This window comes from Phasianus colchicus, chromosome 4 (assembly GCF_987193195.1).
Source record: "Phasianus colchicus chromosome 4, bPhaCol1.hap1.1, whole genome shotgun sequence".
NCBI lineage: Eukaryota > Metazoa > Chordata > Aves > Galliformes > Phasianidae > Phasianus > Phasianus colchicus.
In genome coordinates, this window is record NC_143439.1 from 38210844 (window position 1) to 38229195 (window position 18352).

Sequence of the window (18352 nt, forward strand, 5' to 3'; positions counted from 1 at the left end):
CCCTTTAGAACACTGCAGATGATAGCAGATGACAGCTAAAACAGTTTAAGGTCTCCCTGTTGTGGTTGTAATTATTAAAGAAAAAATGCTTAACGGGAAAGAAGCGCAGGAAATGTAGATAAGCAAAGCACTGAACTTAATGGGAAGAAAGTTCTGAATTGGAAAGTCTAGAAAAAATAAAACTTCATTTCTCCTACTGTTACAGTTACACTGTAGATTGGATTGCAGGAGCTCAATTCATTTTAATGTTGAATATTATATATCTAATTAAATCATCTAATAGTAGTAACTGCTGTGCCCACTGAATGTTTACACTGAGGGAAATTAATTGCTTTTCATAGGCCTACTCATACTTTCAAAGTTATCTAAGATTTTTTTTAACAGTTTGCAAGATTACAAACCCTAAATTTAAAACTTTCCAGGTCTCCAAATATATTCTCTGTCATAGAGATTTTTTGGTAAAAATCATAGACACAGTAAAAACTAATATACTCTTTTAAAATAAAAACAATGAAATTCTGTTTGCCAGCTACCAGAAAGCCAGCAGTTGAATCTCGCTACAAGAACAGATGGTTGGAAGAGAATCTTCATGATCACAGTTTGGTACACCTACGGGGCTTTCTGCTTGATTTCTCATTTGTTGGATATGCTGAGCATCTTTTATAAGGTGTATAATGAGCTTCCCAAATAAGGCATTTTCATTTCCATGAAAATTTTCACGTTTCTGCATCTGAGGGAGAAGAGAGAATCAAAACAAAACTAGATTTTTCTGGTTATCTGAAAATTGACCTGTCCCTCAGATTACTATTTTAGAAAAAAAGAGCATGTCATTAATTCATTTCTGGGACGATGGCAGGTGCTGACTGAGATGAGAATGACATACTCATTAATTTCTTCCAGCTTGTACGGACTGTATTGCTGACAGACAATATTGCTCTCACAGCTTCTAGAATAACCGGTCAGTTCATGCAGGGCACAGTCAAAATATCCACGCACCTTCAACTATACTAACTGAAATTGTTTAAAGGAAATACTAAAACAAAATACAGAGGAAAAAGGACATGCACTTTAAAGTAACACTGTAAATCTTGTTTTTATAGTTACCTAGCAGACACATTTGTTGTGAAGGAAACACATTCATTAACAAATGTCAGTGGTGTTGTTCCAGTGATGTCTTCCCATTGGGCAGGGGTGGTTCCTCCTGAAATGAGAATGATTTTTAAAAGAACGAAAAACAAGCAAGTCTCCAACCTTCTTGCTACAAAGGTGTAGCAAGCTAATTAACACCTCTGCTCTGGAATGACTCACTAGCACATCTTAGCGTGTAATGCATCTTAAAACACTGGGATCATCTTTGAAGTCAGTTTGGAAATTGACAAAGATGTCTGATGATAACTTTTAAACAGAATAAATGCAATGCAGCTAATTACTCCCTTTTGAATGAAACTACAGATGGCATTAATCACTTCAAAGTTATAGTAAACTTGATGTGTTTGACCCTAATATTTTTCCTCTGAAGGACCCTGCCACATTATGTCTGTTCCACACATACTGCGCTAGGCAGAGCTTTGTTGGTACTCAGGAAACAGAAAGTGTGTGAGAAATGCAAACACCCCAACCCCAAACTGTACAATTCTGTAACATCTCTCATTAGCCCAAACAACAAATTGTATTTCTACTATAAATTAATTGATTAGGAAGTAGTGTACTTTTACAGCCTCTCATCTCAGTCAAGCTTTCACAAAGCTTTCCATGTGTATAATCAGTTTAATATATTTACCCCATGATGACTTAAAATTTCAGGAAGCACATGAGAAGAGAAACCTTAGAATTTTCAACCTACCTGTTATGCTGCATAGTAACCTTAGAGTGGGTGTGTCACCTCCATAACCATTCATGATCCCATCACTGGAGGCCTTGGGGACAGGAATTGTCATCGTGATGGGTTTGTGGAACTTCCTCCTCCTGGGCTCCAGTGTGACTATAGGACTGAAGGTAGCCTTGTTGCCCAAAATCTTCTTTATAAGTTCAGTATGCATAGGTTGAGCCTTTTCAAAGCAAAAAACAGTAAGAATACTAACTTGAAAACAGAGTATGTGAGGAACTGGATCTGTATATTGCTAGAAATGTTACAGCTGTTCCATTAGATGGCACAGTTTTCCTGCAGGCTGACAACTGACTGTCAGAGAGAAATGGAGTCCTCTATTCAACAATTTCTCATGCCTCACTCCTGTTCCTACTGCCTTTCCTAGTGCTCTCATCAGTACCAATTTAATGTATTTAACTTATAGTAAAATATAACCCTGCTGCTAGGTTGTTTTGTTTTGTTTTCTCCTGAGGACAAACTTTAAACTGTTTTAGTTTCAGCTTTTTACAGAAGATTTCAACAATCACAGTAGCCTGACCAAGGTAAATGGTGGATCCATTCAACAGCTTCGGCAAGAAGCAAGGATGTAAGTGGGGGGGAGTGGGAACCACTTCCCCTTTCAGTAGTGAACAACTTGGTGTTTCTTCTGAGATCATATAGATGGCTAAAAGACAAGAATCTGCATAACTAAGATACCCAAACCTTTATAACTTACTTTGATTTTAGCAATGAATTTTAGTAAGCACATTGTAGGCAGCAATGTACAACACAATAAGCTGTATAAAGGTGACTTTACAGTCTGAAAAAAACCCAACATTATATCCTTCTAATTATTTCATTGTACCTGGAGGCCAACACGAATTCGTTTGGTTAAAGCTCCTTCTGGGAAGACTGCCTGCACTTGTGGTACAACAGTGCTGCTCAGCACACCTCCCTCAGGTCCAATAAGGTTGCTGTCCTGTTTGATTCGGGACACCACTGCAAAGTACTGAGGGAAATCACGAGTGATGATGCGGCAGATACGTTTCTTCTCAAGCTCTTCTGGTGTGTCAAGCACTGACACAAAAGAGAAGATGGTCAGAAAACAAGATTTTCATAGAAGCAATACAGAAAATCCCAGCTTGTCACAGTTTAACTACTACTTACAGAAGTAAAATGAAACACATCTCAACATTTTAAGCTCAGCTAGAACAGAGAAATCAAAAGAGGAATACACACATTCAATAACTAACTGAAGGAAGCTTAAAACTCATAACATGTTGATAGCTTGCCCCAAATTAGCAGGTAAAGAAGCTAAGGGGAGGACTGGTCCGAGGCCTTTTCCACTTAATATTATACTAAAGATTGGACTTGCAGTAAAGACACAGAATTCTAAATCAAAGAAGTATCAGAGTATACGTTCATCTTTACATATGCAAGTTAGCTCATTTTTATTAAAAAAAAATCCATCAAAATTAATATCAATTCTAGGATCTGCAGGTCCTAGACAACCCAAGTCCATTCTGTTCTCTCAGTAAACGAGTACCCATGACTGACAGTTCCTCCCACACTTGTAGCTGCTTGGAAAGGATTAATATGATAATTGCCTTGTTTTGGAAAGATATGAGAGCTTTTTGTTTAAAACTGTGAAAAGAAGCAGGAAGATACATAACTTTAACATCTATTTTCAACTTCACGATGAGTAGACTCAGTCTACTTCAGTACACTATGCAAGAAAAGCAGTGCTTGTGCTAGCAGTATTCTAAAAGGATTGTACTTCAGTGTGACTACAGTAAAGTATCTGGAGAGTATGTCAGAAGTTCTCAGAGTAGACTAAACACGAGGTGCAAAACAGAAAAGATGGTGAAATGTTATTGTCCCTGGTTACAGATGTAGTAATACAGGAGAGAAAAAAAAAAAAAAAAAAAAAGCATCGCACTGGATACCTTCATCCATCCCATTCAAGATTTCATTTAGTTCATCCTCAGTGTATTCACAGAAATGTTCCTTCCAGCTGTCCCCGTTCTCACTGCGCAGGATTACCAGTTCTCTCTCTTTCCCACGCAGAGCAGCAAAATGGGGAATCTCCACAATCACAGGCCTGGCACAGCAACACAGCGCATTAAATGCACACGGGAGAGAGGAAGAAACAGGATTAACAGCAACTCTATTCAGTCTGCTACAAAGTGACCTGGAATTCTACCCATTCTCTGGACTACTTTTGCATAATGCTAAACTAGTACATCACTAACACACATTAGATTTTCACAGGGACCCAGTAAATGCTGAAGGACAGATTCAAAAGTGCATTCACCTCTTTCCACAGTGTGAATGGTATTTGGCTTAAAGAGAAATTTGAGAATTGTTTTGCAAATTCATTCAAAACTCATCCTCATTTTAATTGTCACTACTGTCTGGGTTAACCTGTGCAACTTCATTTCAAAGAGAATCTACTGTAATGCATATCAATAGTGGGACAAATTCTGATCTCACTTATAGTAGTGCAAATCAGAATAACTTCATTGCAATCAGTGGGCAACTGTGTCCTGTGCCAATTTTGCTTTAATTGTTCTATACGTTTCAATGAATTTATTCTGGATTTGCATTCTGAGACAGAGAAAGGATGTCTGAGAAGATAATCTAGGTTTCTATTTATGAATAGGAGATAAGAATTTGCCTTGTCTTACAAGCAGATGTCAATTTAGGTATCAATATATGTGTGCATATATATATGTATACAAGTAAATATGCACACATATATGTACATACAATATATTTATAAGCACATAAAAATACATACTCTTGAAAATAAGAGAGAAAATATAAATATATTTGTATATACAGTTCTCTAATTGGAGTATCCACACAGGTTATCATATACACAGCAAATATCATCTGTTCTATTATACTGGTGGTATCTAACATGTATCTTACTCCTTAGTACTTGACAAAAAAATCTTAAATTTACAGTAGATTCTTTTTCTTGGTCACAATCCAGGTTGCTTTGCTACAGACATCAAGCACATAACTAGGAAGATCTCATGCCAAAACAAAAATGAAGGCCACAGTGCTTTAAGAAAAAGATACAAACATACCACTAAAACAAAATCACATACCACAAGGGTTGAAAATGGTCCACTAAGGGTTGGGTATACAAAATTTCAAATCATAGAAAGGGATAATATCATGTGCACAATGACACACACAAAAAAAATCATATTGCAGAAGGAGAAGAAGAATGGGGAGGTCAGCATCCATCAATTTGTTTCAAGTCTCTCCTACCCAAGGAATTTGGTCCCAGGAGGCCCCAGCTGAAGGATTCGGCTGACCAAGCTTTCTCCCTCATTAAGTGGGGGAGGAGCCGTAGGTAGATGAAGTTTACTGAGTACATCCAAAGCAGCAGTGAAAGAAAGAACATAAATAAACTTTATGTATTTTTTTTTTGCCAGAATGCCAGTGCCACTGTCTGATCCACAGAGTGGAATTAGGCTGTACACTGAATAAGGTTCCATCCTAGAGATGCCAATTTGGTGATCAAAATCAGAAAAATGTGTTTAATTAGTTTAGGACTTCTTCTTGTTCCAAGAAAACAATGGGAATTTTGCCAGTGAACTCAATGGGAACAGGAGTTGTACCTTACAATGCACATCTGCAATCAGTACAGTCATTTTCTGATCTCACTGTCAGTACAACACATACGAAAATGCTTTCAGGGAAAGCTCTGAGAAAGAATAACACCCTGTACCCCAGTCTTTCAGATGAGACATTCTCGTTAGATAGAAGAAACATTAAAAAGAAAGTAGGAGAGATTCTCAAGGTTGTTTTATGTGTGGGAAGACTGAATGCAACAGCACAATATTTCTTCTGCTCTTTAGATTTTGTTCTGCTTCTCTTAAAAAAATGACCAAAGAGCGAAACAAGTAAGGGGTACAAAGCATCTCATTAGCACGCTTGTTTATTTGTGATATTAACAGATATCCTAGCTGTCAAAAGAAATGGCTGGCTTGGTCTTCATATTAAATTCTCAGGTGCTCCAGAACTGCTTTTGCTTTCTTATCAGATTAGAGTAGCAGTGAAGTGGTCAAAACATGGCTTGGGTCTGTTCTTCATTCACACTACGTATAAAAGCAGCGGGCAGTTAAAAACTACTCATCAACTTTTTTTCTCTGCTTACTCTCAATATTTCAGAAAAATCATTAACAATGATAGTGGCTCTGATAGCTGCCTATTACAACAGCATTTAAAGCAACTGATTTATTTTGAAGAATTTAAACTATTGCAGTTTATAGTATCACTTTTTTTTCAATTTCTGAACAAGGTGGTTTTTTACTGTAATAGAAGGGGTTCCATTCCTTCAGTCATCCACTCTTGGATGCCACAACTGATATGGAGAATATTTAGTAAAACAAATTAAAAAAAAAAAAATATGGATAATTGCTGCTTTCAGCTGAAAATTGCTAAAACAAGTTTTGCAGCAGACACAAATCTGATCTTTCTATGGTTTTTGCAGCATAGGACAAAATAAATGACCTAGAATAATGAGGTTGTCCTACTGCTTAATTTAGAAATTTCAACCCTAGAAAAATCAAAGGTACCATGCTTCCCTGATAGCTCAAACTTCTGATAACACAACACAAGCATCTCAGATATGCAGCTGTAACCTGTGTTGTATTTGAAGCAGGCTTTACATCAGTGCTGTGCTATTCACACCTAATAGGCAGATTATTTATTTGTTAGTGTGAACATATTTAAATATAGTATGAACAGCCTTTTCTGGCTGCAAAGGGATCTTCCCACTATAATATTACAACACTTACTTAGTAATAATTAAATCCAGGAAAGCACTTCAACCTTAGCGCAAGAGGTTAAAAAATCAGTTTGCAAAGGAAAAGGCTTAAAAAACTTTGTGAATTGAAAACTAACTGAAGATTTGCATTTCACACAAGCAGTCTGTTAGCATATATCACAATCAACTTTTTCTGTTCAAATCTTGAAAGAGGAACCATTTCAGTGCAACTTGCAAACAGATGAAAACATACCCAACTTTTTCCTTTAGGCCACATGGCACCCCTTACCCAAGAAACTGGGCCCCAGATGGTCCCACTTCAATCAGACGGCTGGCCAAGCCTTCCCCTTCCACCATGGGAGGCATGGTGGCCAGTCTGTGACGTTTCACCAAGCGGCAAGTCACTCGTGTTGGAGCAGTGCATTTCCGTGGAGGAATAATAATTCTCAATCCATTATGTCTGCAGCCTCTCATGGCACCCCCACGAGCATCCACCATGAAACTAACGAGGAAGCTGAAAAAGCAGGAAAAATTATTAGATACAAAAGCATATCAAAATCCCTTTGGTTATGTTTCACATATGTAACAAATACAAATACAGCTCTCTCTCTAGGAACACATGATTAGAAAAAGCCTTTCTCCAATGTGAAGCACTAAAGCATGCTAAGATCATTTATTACTTAAACTGACAACTACCATCTAAGAGTTCTTCACAGAAACAGTCTTACATTACATTGCTGTTGTTGGTAGAAGTACCAGCAGTCACTAATAGATGTGTGTGAGCTTTGGGGGTGTTGGAGTGCACACACATGTATATATATATACTGGAAAAAGGTAATCACAAATATCACTACTGTGTACATGTGAGCATCTATAATGCAAAATTGGCATTCTTGTAAGTATTTTACAAAACTAGTATATCTTAAAATAATTTATTTTATTTATTAAAGCAAGTTCTGAATGATTTTCAGATTAAATTCTCCGATTTAAAAAAAAATCAAATTTCATCCTAGAATGTGTGGACACAGTTCTTAATAAATCACTGAAGCTATCACCGATTTATGTCAAAAACTCCCTCTTTCTTTAATATTACTCTCTTATAGAAAAGAACTTTTCCCTTCATAATAAGATTGTTGAAAGATACGTTTTAAGGTAGGAGAAAGCACTACAAAAAAAAGTGACTGTTTAACACTAGGTTTAGAGACCTCATTTTTTTTCCTTACCCTGTGGTATTTATACTATTAAAAATATATATATGTTAGGAAATTAGAAATAAATTACGAAAAAGTAATGGTGGATAAGATGTAGAACCAATAAAAATCCTTGATTTATTAAAGAAATAATCCTCCATGCCATTAAAGAAAGAATTTCAAACAGGAGTTGGGATGGACTGACAGCATATCATTATCGCTTGTAGACAAATTTGGGTTTTGTTGAGCTGACAATGGCTACCAGGTATTATATAGGAGTTTTACTTATGGATTTTTGTCTTTTTGTGCTACTTTGCACAGCAATACTATGTCCCAGTGGAAAGCTTATAGCTACAGGCAGTAGCAGAAGATAAATTCTTATATCTTTTTTTTAAAAAAGATAAAAACATGTTGTGGAATTTCTTACTGGCTGAACTTTCTGTAGTTGTATATATAATCAACAGGTAGATTTTGAAAGATGTGCTACAAAGATTAGGGAAATTCCTGGGAAAAGTATAGAATTACTTCAATTTTTTTTTTTACTGGCTTATGACTTGGAATCATGCCTGATGCAGAATGGGAATGTCAGGTTGCTGGAAGTGAAAATTAGAGTAGATGAGATAGAACAATATCAGGCCTACTTCTAGCCACTAAAATAGAATCACCACAGGGGGAGTCGCAGAAATGCTACTGAAGGACCTGCAATAGAGAAGAGCCCTTATAGTGTGAGTAACAAATACAGTATTTTTCCCACTGTCCCCTTGACCATTCTGTGCAACAAACATTGCATTCGTTCAATATCCATACAGCTACAAGTAATTCCACATGCTGTAAAAACACAACACTCAACACACCGTGCAAGTCAGAAAAATGGATGATGGGAAGGAGCCACAAGTGTCAGTCAGAAGCACACCATGCACCATGGATGCCAGTCTTTCTCACACATGCAGTCTCCTATTCTACTGCCATTCATATACCTCTAGGTTTTGTTAAGTGTAAAAGTCTGGGTAGTACAACCATTATCTCATTCCTTAGAGGTTGGTGTTTCTGTGGTTTTAACAAGGGGGAAAAGAAAGAAAATGAAAACATTTTATGGCTTTGATTCTCTGGGGATTAATTTAGAAAAAATGGGAGCTTCCTGCACAAAATACATACTTCATACATTTTAAAGCATAGATGAAAGAAGAGCTTAACAGATACTAAATGCTCAATTGTTGCTACAATGCTCTGCGGTTTGCATTGCAATTTTCCTTTAACTGTATGAAGTGGTGTCATCAAAGTGTTTTGAATTATGTTTGAGAGAATCGGTCTAATTCTCTATTATAATGGGTGCTTTAGAGGTAGTTAATAACACTGAGTTCTGGAAGAAGAGTTTCACATTTCGGTACTAATACTATGAGCAACAGAAATACTACCCCCATAATTACCAGAAGCTGATGAGTACACTTACTGAATTAAACAAGCATTCACATTTTTGATTGTGTAAGCTGTCATGAATACAATGTTTGTGATTCATTTATTAGTCATTATTGACATAATACTCAAGATGGCATACTTTAACAGGATCATCTTCCTTTTCTGTTCATCACTGAAAATACCAGCGCTAGTTCACCTCTCTGTCTTATATCCACCTCAGCTTATCTTTCTGTGGCTCAGCAATGCCAAAAACACTGCTCGCTGCTAGAAGAATACATACACACAAAAGGGGAGGGTCCAAAGCTAATAATCTAATAATCTGACTTCCGACCATAGTAATGGCTTCTGTTCCTTATAGTATACAATGTTTTTTTTCCTCTATACCACTCAGACTTACTTAAAGACAAAGCACCTATAACACAATCCAGATAACTGCCCTATGTAGTGTATAACCAACATAAAAGTTGGAGCAGGAGTAGTCTTTGAATTCAAACATCTGTAAGAGTCTGGTATTTCATTCCCCCCTCCAGTAATAACCCTGTGTTCCCACAGCTGCAATACTCAGAATCTAACACAGACCAACTAAAAATCAAACGTGGTATTTCTCTTTAGTACATGCTTGAGACGTAAAGTGATAGCTGTGTGTGTTCAAGCTTTATTTAAAGTTGCAACTATTTCTTTCAGTTTAAGTTTAGTGAATTTGTCTGGCAGCCAAAGCACGTCAGAGCAAGGTCTCTCAGTTATCTGCCATTGAAAGCAACTAGCACCTCAAAGAGTGGAAGAACGGGCAAAGGTCTCTGAAAGGTGGACACAAAGATAACAACGATGAGGAGAACATGTCAGCTATTATTATTTCCTATAAAAACAGCTGTTTCTATCATATAGAATATCTAACATATTTAGCAAATAACAAGATGAAATCTAGCAAACGTGGAATGTTCATCACAGTATATAGAAAAAATATATTTGTGCTGTATCTCTGAAACAGACCCCCAGATGAAATGGGAGATTTCTGAAGGGTTCTGTGGCTTCTGGGTACATAGCAAATTCAGGCAAACACAACCAAGTGTGAAGACAGCAGAGAAGGAATGGTGCCAATTATCATACAAAAAATACACAAGGGCTAGTACACAAAAAGCAGCTATTCATTACTGTGAAATTTGAGGCAAACTGATTTTGGGGAACTAGGAAGAGATAGCATTAACACAGTACAAAAGAAAGAAAGCAAAGGGGAAGAAGTTCCCAGTTCAACAAGCCACATCTTAAGAGTCTGAAAAGACAGCATACAGACGTAGGATTTCTAGAGCTGACAAGAATGTGGAATTATATATATATTTTTTTCCATTCTACCCTGTTTGTTTCTTAAGTTTTTGCTGAACTCTTTTTTTTTTTTTTTTTTTTACCTATTTAGTCAAATTTATTTTAACCTTTTAAATTAGCACAATCCACATTGGTTTGGATATTTATATGCAATAGAGTCAAGAAAATAATTTATAACAAAGTATTTTCTGAATCATAGCAGCATCCTTTTTCGTTTACTTGCCCTATAGAAAGGCATTAGGACTGTGATGTTATTGTTCCAGGACTAGAAAAATCTTTGTTTTGAGGGACTGTGTATGTCAATATCAAAGTAATACATACAAAACTGTGGATGATATTAATAAAACACACTTTCTGAAACACACATGAAAGTGGGAAAAAAATGTATGACTAATATAAAGGAATATTAATATTCAGATTAATTATTTGCTCCCTCCTCACTATTTCTTCTCTCCCTAATGTTTCTTCTACCAGAAGTAAAGCGGCAAGACTAAGGTAGGAAGAGATTCTACTCAAAAGAAGAAACAAAACCAGCAGGAACATTGGCAGATATTAAGCTACCACTGGAATTTGTGGTACTTTTTCATTGTAAATTCCCAAGGTCAAAAAGAAAATCATAAATAGTACTGGAGTATGAAAAACCCTAACACCGTAGATATTACTTCTGGCCACGTGAGCTGGACATTGCAAAAAAAATTATTTTGGACTAAGCACGAAACTTTACTCCATCGCCCAACTGCAGAAAGAAGAAGTATCTATGCACAAAAATGAAGATCAGAGGGGTGTTTAAAATGAAACGCAAATGGCTGTGAAGAGCTCAAGAGAAAAATACAAATAAAAGAAAGAAAAAATGTTAATAGGATTAAAGGGCATCAGAAAGCTCTTACAGATTTTCACCAGAAAAGGAGAGGAAAAGTGGCATTCTGAGAAAAATTAGGCAAAAATATACTTCTACGATAATCTATTGTAGTTTTAAAAATTAAAGAGAAGATAAAATGATATCAACAACAACTTACAGGAACTCCACAGAAATACAATAGCTACAATTTTCAGAAGGGCTTAAAATGACACAATAGAGGAAGGAAAACGTTAGCAGGGATTAATACAGTTAAGGAGAAATGAGGTAAAACAGAGCAGATGGAAAACAATATAAATAGCAAAAAAACATTTGGGCAGTTGAAAACGTCCCTGTGAGTCATTTCAAAGGCAGCCAAAATCAATGAACTGATTGATCAAGCCATAGAACAAATTGTCATGTAACCTTCATCAGAAAAAGTCTACTTTAGAACACATTTTAAATATCTTTCCCATGACAGCTAGATACTGGGGAGGCATCCCTCTTAAGCATTAACTTTGAATTATCTTGACAACTCATTGTAAAAAATGGATTTTAACTAAGTGATGATTCAAAATCAAAGCCAATTAAGGGTTAAAGTGAAAGAAGTTAAAATCTGTGTGTCAGAACAAGGCAAAAATGACACAAGCTTTGTCAGAACTTGAAGTCAAGACAGACTTACTCAAAGTTTTCATTTCTGACAGTTTTAAAGGTTGAGTTAGAAATGATGCATGGTACAAACATGTGACACTGATATTTATGCAGTCTTGCAAACGGGACCGATACTGAGCTTTCCTGTGAGGTGGCTGTGAAATTATTAGGGCTTTTTATAGCCAAATCAGTGAAACAAATTACCTTTGGGGAAAATATTGCCTCCTCTCTTTTAAAGAGAATGAAGGAAAAATCAGGATTTGAAAAATAATAACAAAAGCAATTCTCTTCTAGAAATAAGTTATAGACTGCAGGTGATGCTACACATGCTTCTGTTAAACACATGGTTAGCAGTTAATCAAGCATTACCCATTCACCTCTAATTTAGCTATACCTACTAATGAATGATATAGACCATTTAATTCCCTTTAATTCTAAAGCAACTAAACCTGGCAAATACATCTGGCATATGTCAAGCAACATGGCTATGTCATACTGCTAGTTAAGGACATATGGAAAAGCTCCCTATATCTTTCAAGCCTTCTATAGCAAAGCAAACATCAGTGAGTTTTCTGATGGCTCCATCTGAATAAAACACAATCTATGCATTCGATCTATCCACCTCATACAGACAAAAATTACTGTGATAATTTTTGTATTTTACATCTCATCCCATGTCATTATTTCCTCTCCCATTTTTATTCATATGGAATTAATGCAATCTTATTTTGTATCTATGCTCATTTAAAAGGTAGCAGGATTACAAACAAAAGATGGATATATCAACACTAGGGGGAGAAAGAAGACAGATACTGTGTGGTTTTTAAAGAACCACTTATGTAAACAGCTTTACAGAAGAGTCACGCTTCTAGGTAGCTGTAAATGCAAGCGTGTTGGCAGCACTCAACACACTTTTCACTCTGCAGAATCATTTGAAGAGCCATGCAAATCTAGCAACATGAAGTATCTTTCTAGAACAGTAGAACAGGCAGCAGTTCTTCTAATACACAAAATCAGAATAGGAAACTCAATATACCACTTTCATATGCTCAGTTCAGATATGATTATCCTTTAAACTAGCTAAGCAGGCATACATGCTCTCATCAGGTAGCAAGATAACAGTCAAAAAGCTACAAGTAGAGCACATCCATTGTAGACACATTTAAGAACTTTTACGCGTATGTTATCTTAATTTTAGTTAAAAAAATGGGAAACAAGGAGATAGCAGCATTCAGTGTAAGTCGCAGTGAGAAGAAGCAGAAACAGACAATCAGGGTGCTTCAGCCATTGTAAAGTGTTCAGCTGGAGAAGGAAACCCACAGAACTGAAATTAAGAGAAAAGGCCTTGCTCCAGCTCCCACTGAAGTCAACAGCAAGTTAATCAACCACCTCAGTGTGCTTTTGATCAGGCTGCAGCTATGCCATGAGTAAATAAGGCAAAATACACATTTGAGGAGGACAAAAAACATGATTCTACACAAGAATCCATTAGAAGTATAACTCATGATAATATTCGCTCTGCTGCATTTGTCAGCTCTGGAGAGATTGAGTGTCATCACCTAAAAATATGGTTCTGTAGTTTGGGGTTTTATTTAGCCACTTAATTTTGCACAGCTGAATATTTTTGAAATTTTATACTTTTTCCATGATTATGTTAAAGGAGATGAAATTTTCTGTCAGTAAACAACTCGTTTGCTAAGTGAACATAATGGGAAAGGTCTCTGTGCAGGAAGTGACGTGTCAGTGATAAAATCACTGCTTAATACAGAAAATGCTTAATACAGAAAATGCACTTGGTATGAAAAATTAAAAATATGGAGTCCAATTTCATCTCTTTCAAATGCAGCACTGTTATTCTACTAGTTTCAACAGGGAGGCATCACTTGGAAGATATGGCCTAGGAAGTGATTCTGCAACATTCTTTATACAGTGCAGAGAAAAAGCCCACTTTGTGAAATGAAATTTGATACTAAACCTATTTACAGTGGTTTGTGCTGCATTTTTTGTGCTGTTTTTTTTTTTTTCTTTCTTTTAACAATATCCATCCAGATCACTGATAAAGAAGATTTACTGTTAATTAAATCAAGGGTTAAAACAAATTAGAAATATATAGGAAGTTTGACAAGGTCTGTTTGCAGCAGACCTGCAATGTGCCCAGCATTTTCTCATATAGGACATAACAGCAGATGGGAGAAAGTGTATGCTGCGTAACTGTTATTGACAGAGCGGGTTTTTTTTTCTCTTGGCTAATGTGCACTATCAAAACACTAAAGCAGCCTGAAGTGAGGTAAGAGAGAAGGATAAATATGGCAGATGGGAGGTGCAACATATTAAAGAAAGAAATTATGCAGAAGTTCACCTGCTGTTGTCATGATCAAGACATGGAGAAGAGCATCTGCAACAGAATAGATGGTTTAACATCAAGAAAGTAAAGAAAAGAAAAGGAAAAGTAAATGAGTTAAATAAAATACTGAAATACTGGAAAAATGAAACATTTTAAATTAAACACATGAATATATACACTATATGCATATTCATTACAGGTGAGAAAGTAGGAGGAGGTATGAAAAGTAAGTCTACATAAACATCCTTGGTTACAAGTGATTACTACTACAACAGCAGTAAAGCTAGAATGCTCTGCTTTTTCTATATACTGGAAGTCAGATACATAAAATGTAAAGTTAGAATCTGAGTAAATCTTTCAGAAACAGACTACAAGTGGTTTCTGTAAACATTTAAATTTGGACCACGATATATCAAAAGTATGTGTCTAGACTATTTTAGACAGTGTTTCTGATAACACAAGAAACCATGATTTTCTATTCTTTAAATTCCCTACCTATATATTCTATTGTTCCTTTTCAACATGTTTATTGTCCTCCTTTTGTTCTCCACTACAGGATGACAAATTTTTAACTTTCAGTTTGATTGGTTTAGGCTCTCAGAAATGTGTCATAAGGTCAGTTAGTATTCTGATGTTGCTTGTTATTACCTCTATCTCCATTGTATTTTCTTCCCATTGACAGAAATAGATTTTATGTTAATGAAATACACCCCCTCTTTTACCTTATTGTGACTTTCTGAATAAGGCTAGAATACAATTTGAAATCATTTACGTTTTCAGATTTTAGAAATGACTATCAGCTGGTAGCTGCCAGGTCCTGTTTCCATAACTATTTCTGGGAAATGAATGTCATATTGGGGAAACAATATTATGGATTCAAAATACAACACTCAAAATATATTTTGATTACCTTGTTAGTAAGGATCCAGTCTCCTTTTTTGCAGACAGACAGCTAAGAATGATAATTCACATTATTTATCACAGTACCAGCTACCCAACTCCCTTGTCCTTCTCCCTTTTTTATTGATGGAAGAAACAACTTCCAGAAAGGTAAATTTAATAATAGCCCAGCTATTTAATTTTGTCAGATATAAATACTGATACACTTGAAACACCTATTAGTCAAATATATTAATAATTCCTTCATCAAATTAAGAAAACAAAAGCAGTATTTTTCATTAAATAGGCATTTTATTGCAAGCAAATTAAAAGTTGGAAACCTTCAGTGCTACTATGGATCTTGCTCCAGGAAATGGAAGCAAGCTAATATCAGCACAACATCAACACAAAGATCCTCACTCCCACTGCCACATTTCTGACAGCATGACAGATCTGCCTTTCTTCTTATCTACTGTATCTTTATGTATTAGCCAGGAAAATTCTTAGAATCTAATCTACAGAACTAAACTGGGAGATTTTGTTCACCATATCACCAGAACTGAAGAATGAAAACAACTTAATTCTGCATGTTACTTATACCTGAAAATCTTACACTCAGTCTGATCTTTACCATTCACACTTAGCTACTGTGTGTGATAGAGACCTAAGAATACCATACTGATTGACAAGAAATGTCTAAATGCTGCAAGTGAAAAGAAACCATTCAGTTCAGCATTTTTTCTTGCCTTCCAACTTTATGAAAATATTATGCACTCTCGCACAGTAGAATACTGTGGGGTATCAGATTAAAACTGTGAAGCATATTTGCATTTATGTAGGTGTTAGTTCTGTCTCCCATAACGCTTCAGCAGGAAGTTATGCATAACACTCCTTTTATTATCAGCGGAGTGATAAAATACTATGTTATTGAACATTCAGCATCCAGACTTCCTGGTACGAAGACAAATCCTTACCTTTGCTGAATTTGTAAAATCAGATAGTTTTATTAGAAGTAAATCTGATTTGCTAAAAGGAAGTTTAAATGCAGAAATTTGTACATTTTCCTTAATCCAATGTATTAAACTATTCAGAAATGGTTAACTGTGTAAAAATGACTAGGAGATGTTTATCTTGAGATAAGATGAGTGGGCACCAAGAGTGTTACATTTAATGAAAGAACTGTTTTATTGTTTTTGAAACAGCTGCCAAATACTCTGACCAAGGATTTTGTCTTTCATGTCATACTGATGAACTCATCAGCATAATGAAAGAACAGTTACATTTAAGTTTTAAATGGATACTTGAAACTTTTTCCCCTTCAAAAATATCAGACCTAGGAGAAGTTTTGGTTAGTTATGCAAAGAATGAAACACACACCTGTGAAATTTCATACCCAGAGAATTGTTCTAAGTTTATCTTTTTGATTGGATACATTACACTGTGATCCACAGAAACACTTCTCCACGATAGGAGGTTGGTAAGAACTCAGTAATTTGGAGTTACCACTGAAGTAGTGCAAGGAGAGAATAATATAAATTTTCTCTCAGGTTGCAGAGAACACAAAACAAAGAATCTGTGTCAAATAAAGCTTTGTCCAATACTTTGCTGATGTGTTACTTCATAAAAAACGTGGTCTACATTCAATACATTTCCAGTGTCTTGAGCAAAAGCAAAGGCATACTCTTGCTTAAAGCTATTAGCGATGTTTATATAGTGTTTCTTTTCTGGTATACACTACTTCAGTGCTAGTATCCAAAACATAAGCAATATTGCTCGTTCCTAATAACCTAGCAATAATACTGTGTATCTAAAGAAGTGTGTAGGTGATGGAAGGAATATAGATGACAAATACATCTGCTTTATTACAGTTAAGTGAATGCAACAATCATGCACACCGTACTTCTACAATAGTTTCACTTTTAAAAAGGGATCTTACAAGCATAACTCTAGTAGGCAATCTATTTATATAAAAGATGCACCCCAGCAGTTTTTGGTATTTTGAATAAATCTGACATGATAATTTTGATAAATCTGAGTGAGATAAAAATGAAGTTTTCTACAGTCTTTTCCAAAGGCTGAGAAATTCTTAATGTAGATTTCTTTATTACAGTATTCAGAAGATATATGAAAAAAAACATAATTTGTGTGGTGTTGAACTTCACTGTTGCATGGAAGGATGCAGAGAGTTGTTGCTCTTAAAATCAGATATTCTTACCCTAAGAACAGCATCCTTGTCATCAAAAAAGATCTAAACCACTAATTTTTTTTTTTATCACGAAATAAATTTTACTCATCTAGAAAGAGTTCATCCTCTGCAATCACTAGGAAGACCTACCTTGCTGTAACTGAAAAGAAATACGTCCTTTGGAAAAAGTCTGTAAACTATTTAGAGTTAGAATAAACACAAAACCAATTTTAAAGCTTACATGTTGGCATTGATAATAACATGTATACTCTACAAGTTAAGCATAGTCATTTCATTTGTTAGTTATAGAGCTCAAAAAGCATATCCAAACAACACTGGCCACATCCAAATATCCTACAACCAGCTAACAAACTCCTCATATATGCCATAGATCAGTCAATTTGCACTCTCAGTTATTGTTCCTCTTCTAGCCCAGAACTGCTTGCCATTCCAGATGAGACTCTAGTATTATCTTTGAAAGATATGGACTGCAAACTAATTTGAGATTAACAAAAAATCTTTCATTTTGTCATGTCCAGCCATTCTGCATACTACACAGCTCCACAGAAATACAAATTTTTTGTATTGCATGTTTGTAACTAACTCATCTGCACGTCTCATCAAATCTCTTGGCACAAGTATCAAACTCAGTGTAAAAAATAAAATTACTCCAAACACAGTAAGCAAGAGAACTTAAATGCATGCACAGATTTTGAGGCCAACCATGATAAGCTTTATTAGTAAGAGTTTGACTGAGCCAACATTTTGACCTGTCTCACTACATTTCAATGGTTTTGGCTGAAAGGCAAATGCTTAGAGAAAGTCAATTGTGAGAACATACGTATACAGTAACCAAATATGCGTAAGCCATGTAATGTTTATTGTGCTTGTCTATTACAC

The 18352-nt window shown here is 35.6% G+C and overlaps 1 protein-coding gene across 1 annotated transcript in view; it reads right to left on the reverse strand.

Annotated features, from left to right (window-relative positions):
- The window catches only part of ANK2 (ankyrin 2), a 159074-nt gene that overhangs the window by 36680 nt on the left and 104042 nt on the right, over nt 1–18352 (reverse strand). The window contains exons 27-34 of the mRNA XM_090139219.1: nt 15299–15340; nt 14404–14439; nt 6922–7146; nt 5129–5227; nt 3793–3947; nt 2712–2923; nt 1844–2048; nt 1105–1201 (exon numbers count right to left, since the gene is read on the reverse strand). Coding sequence (XP_089995345.1) covers nt 1105–1201; nt 1844–2048; nt 2712–2923; nt 3793–3947; nt 5129–5227; nt 6922–7146; nt 14404–14439; nt 15299–15340 — 1071 coding nt within the window. The remainder of the gene's footprint in view (nt 1–1104; nt 1202–1843; nt 2049–2711; nt 2924–3792; nt 3948–5128; nt 5228–6921; nt 7147–14403; nt 14440–15298; nt 15341–18352) is intronic.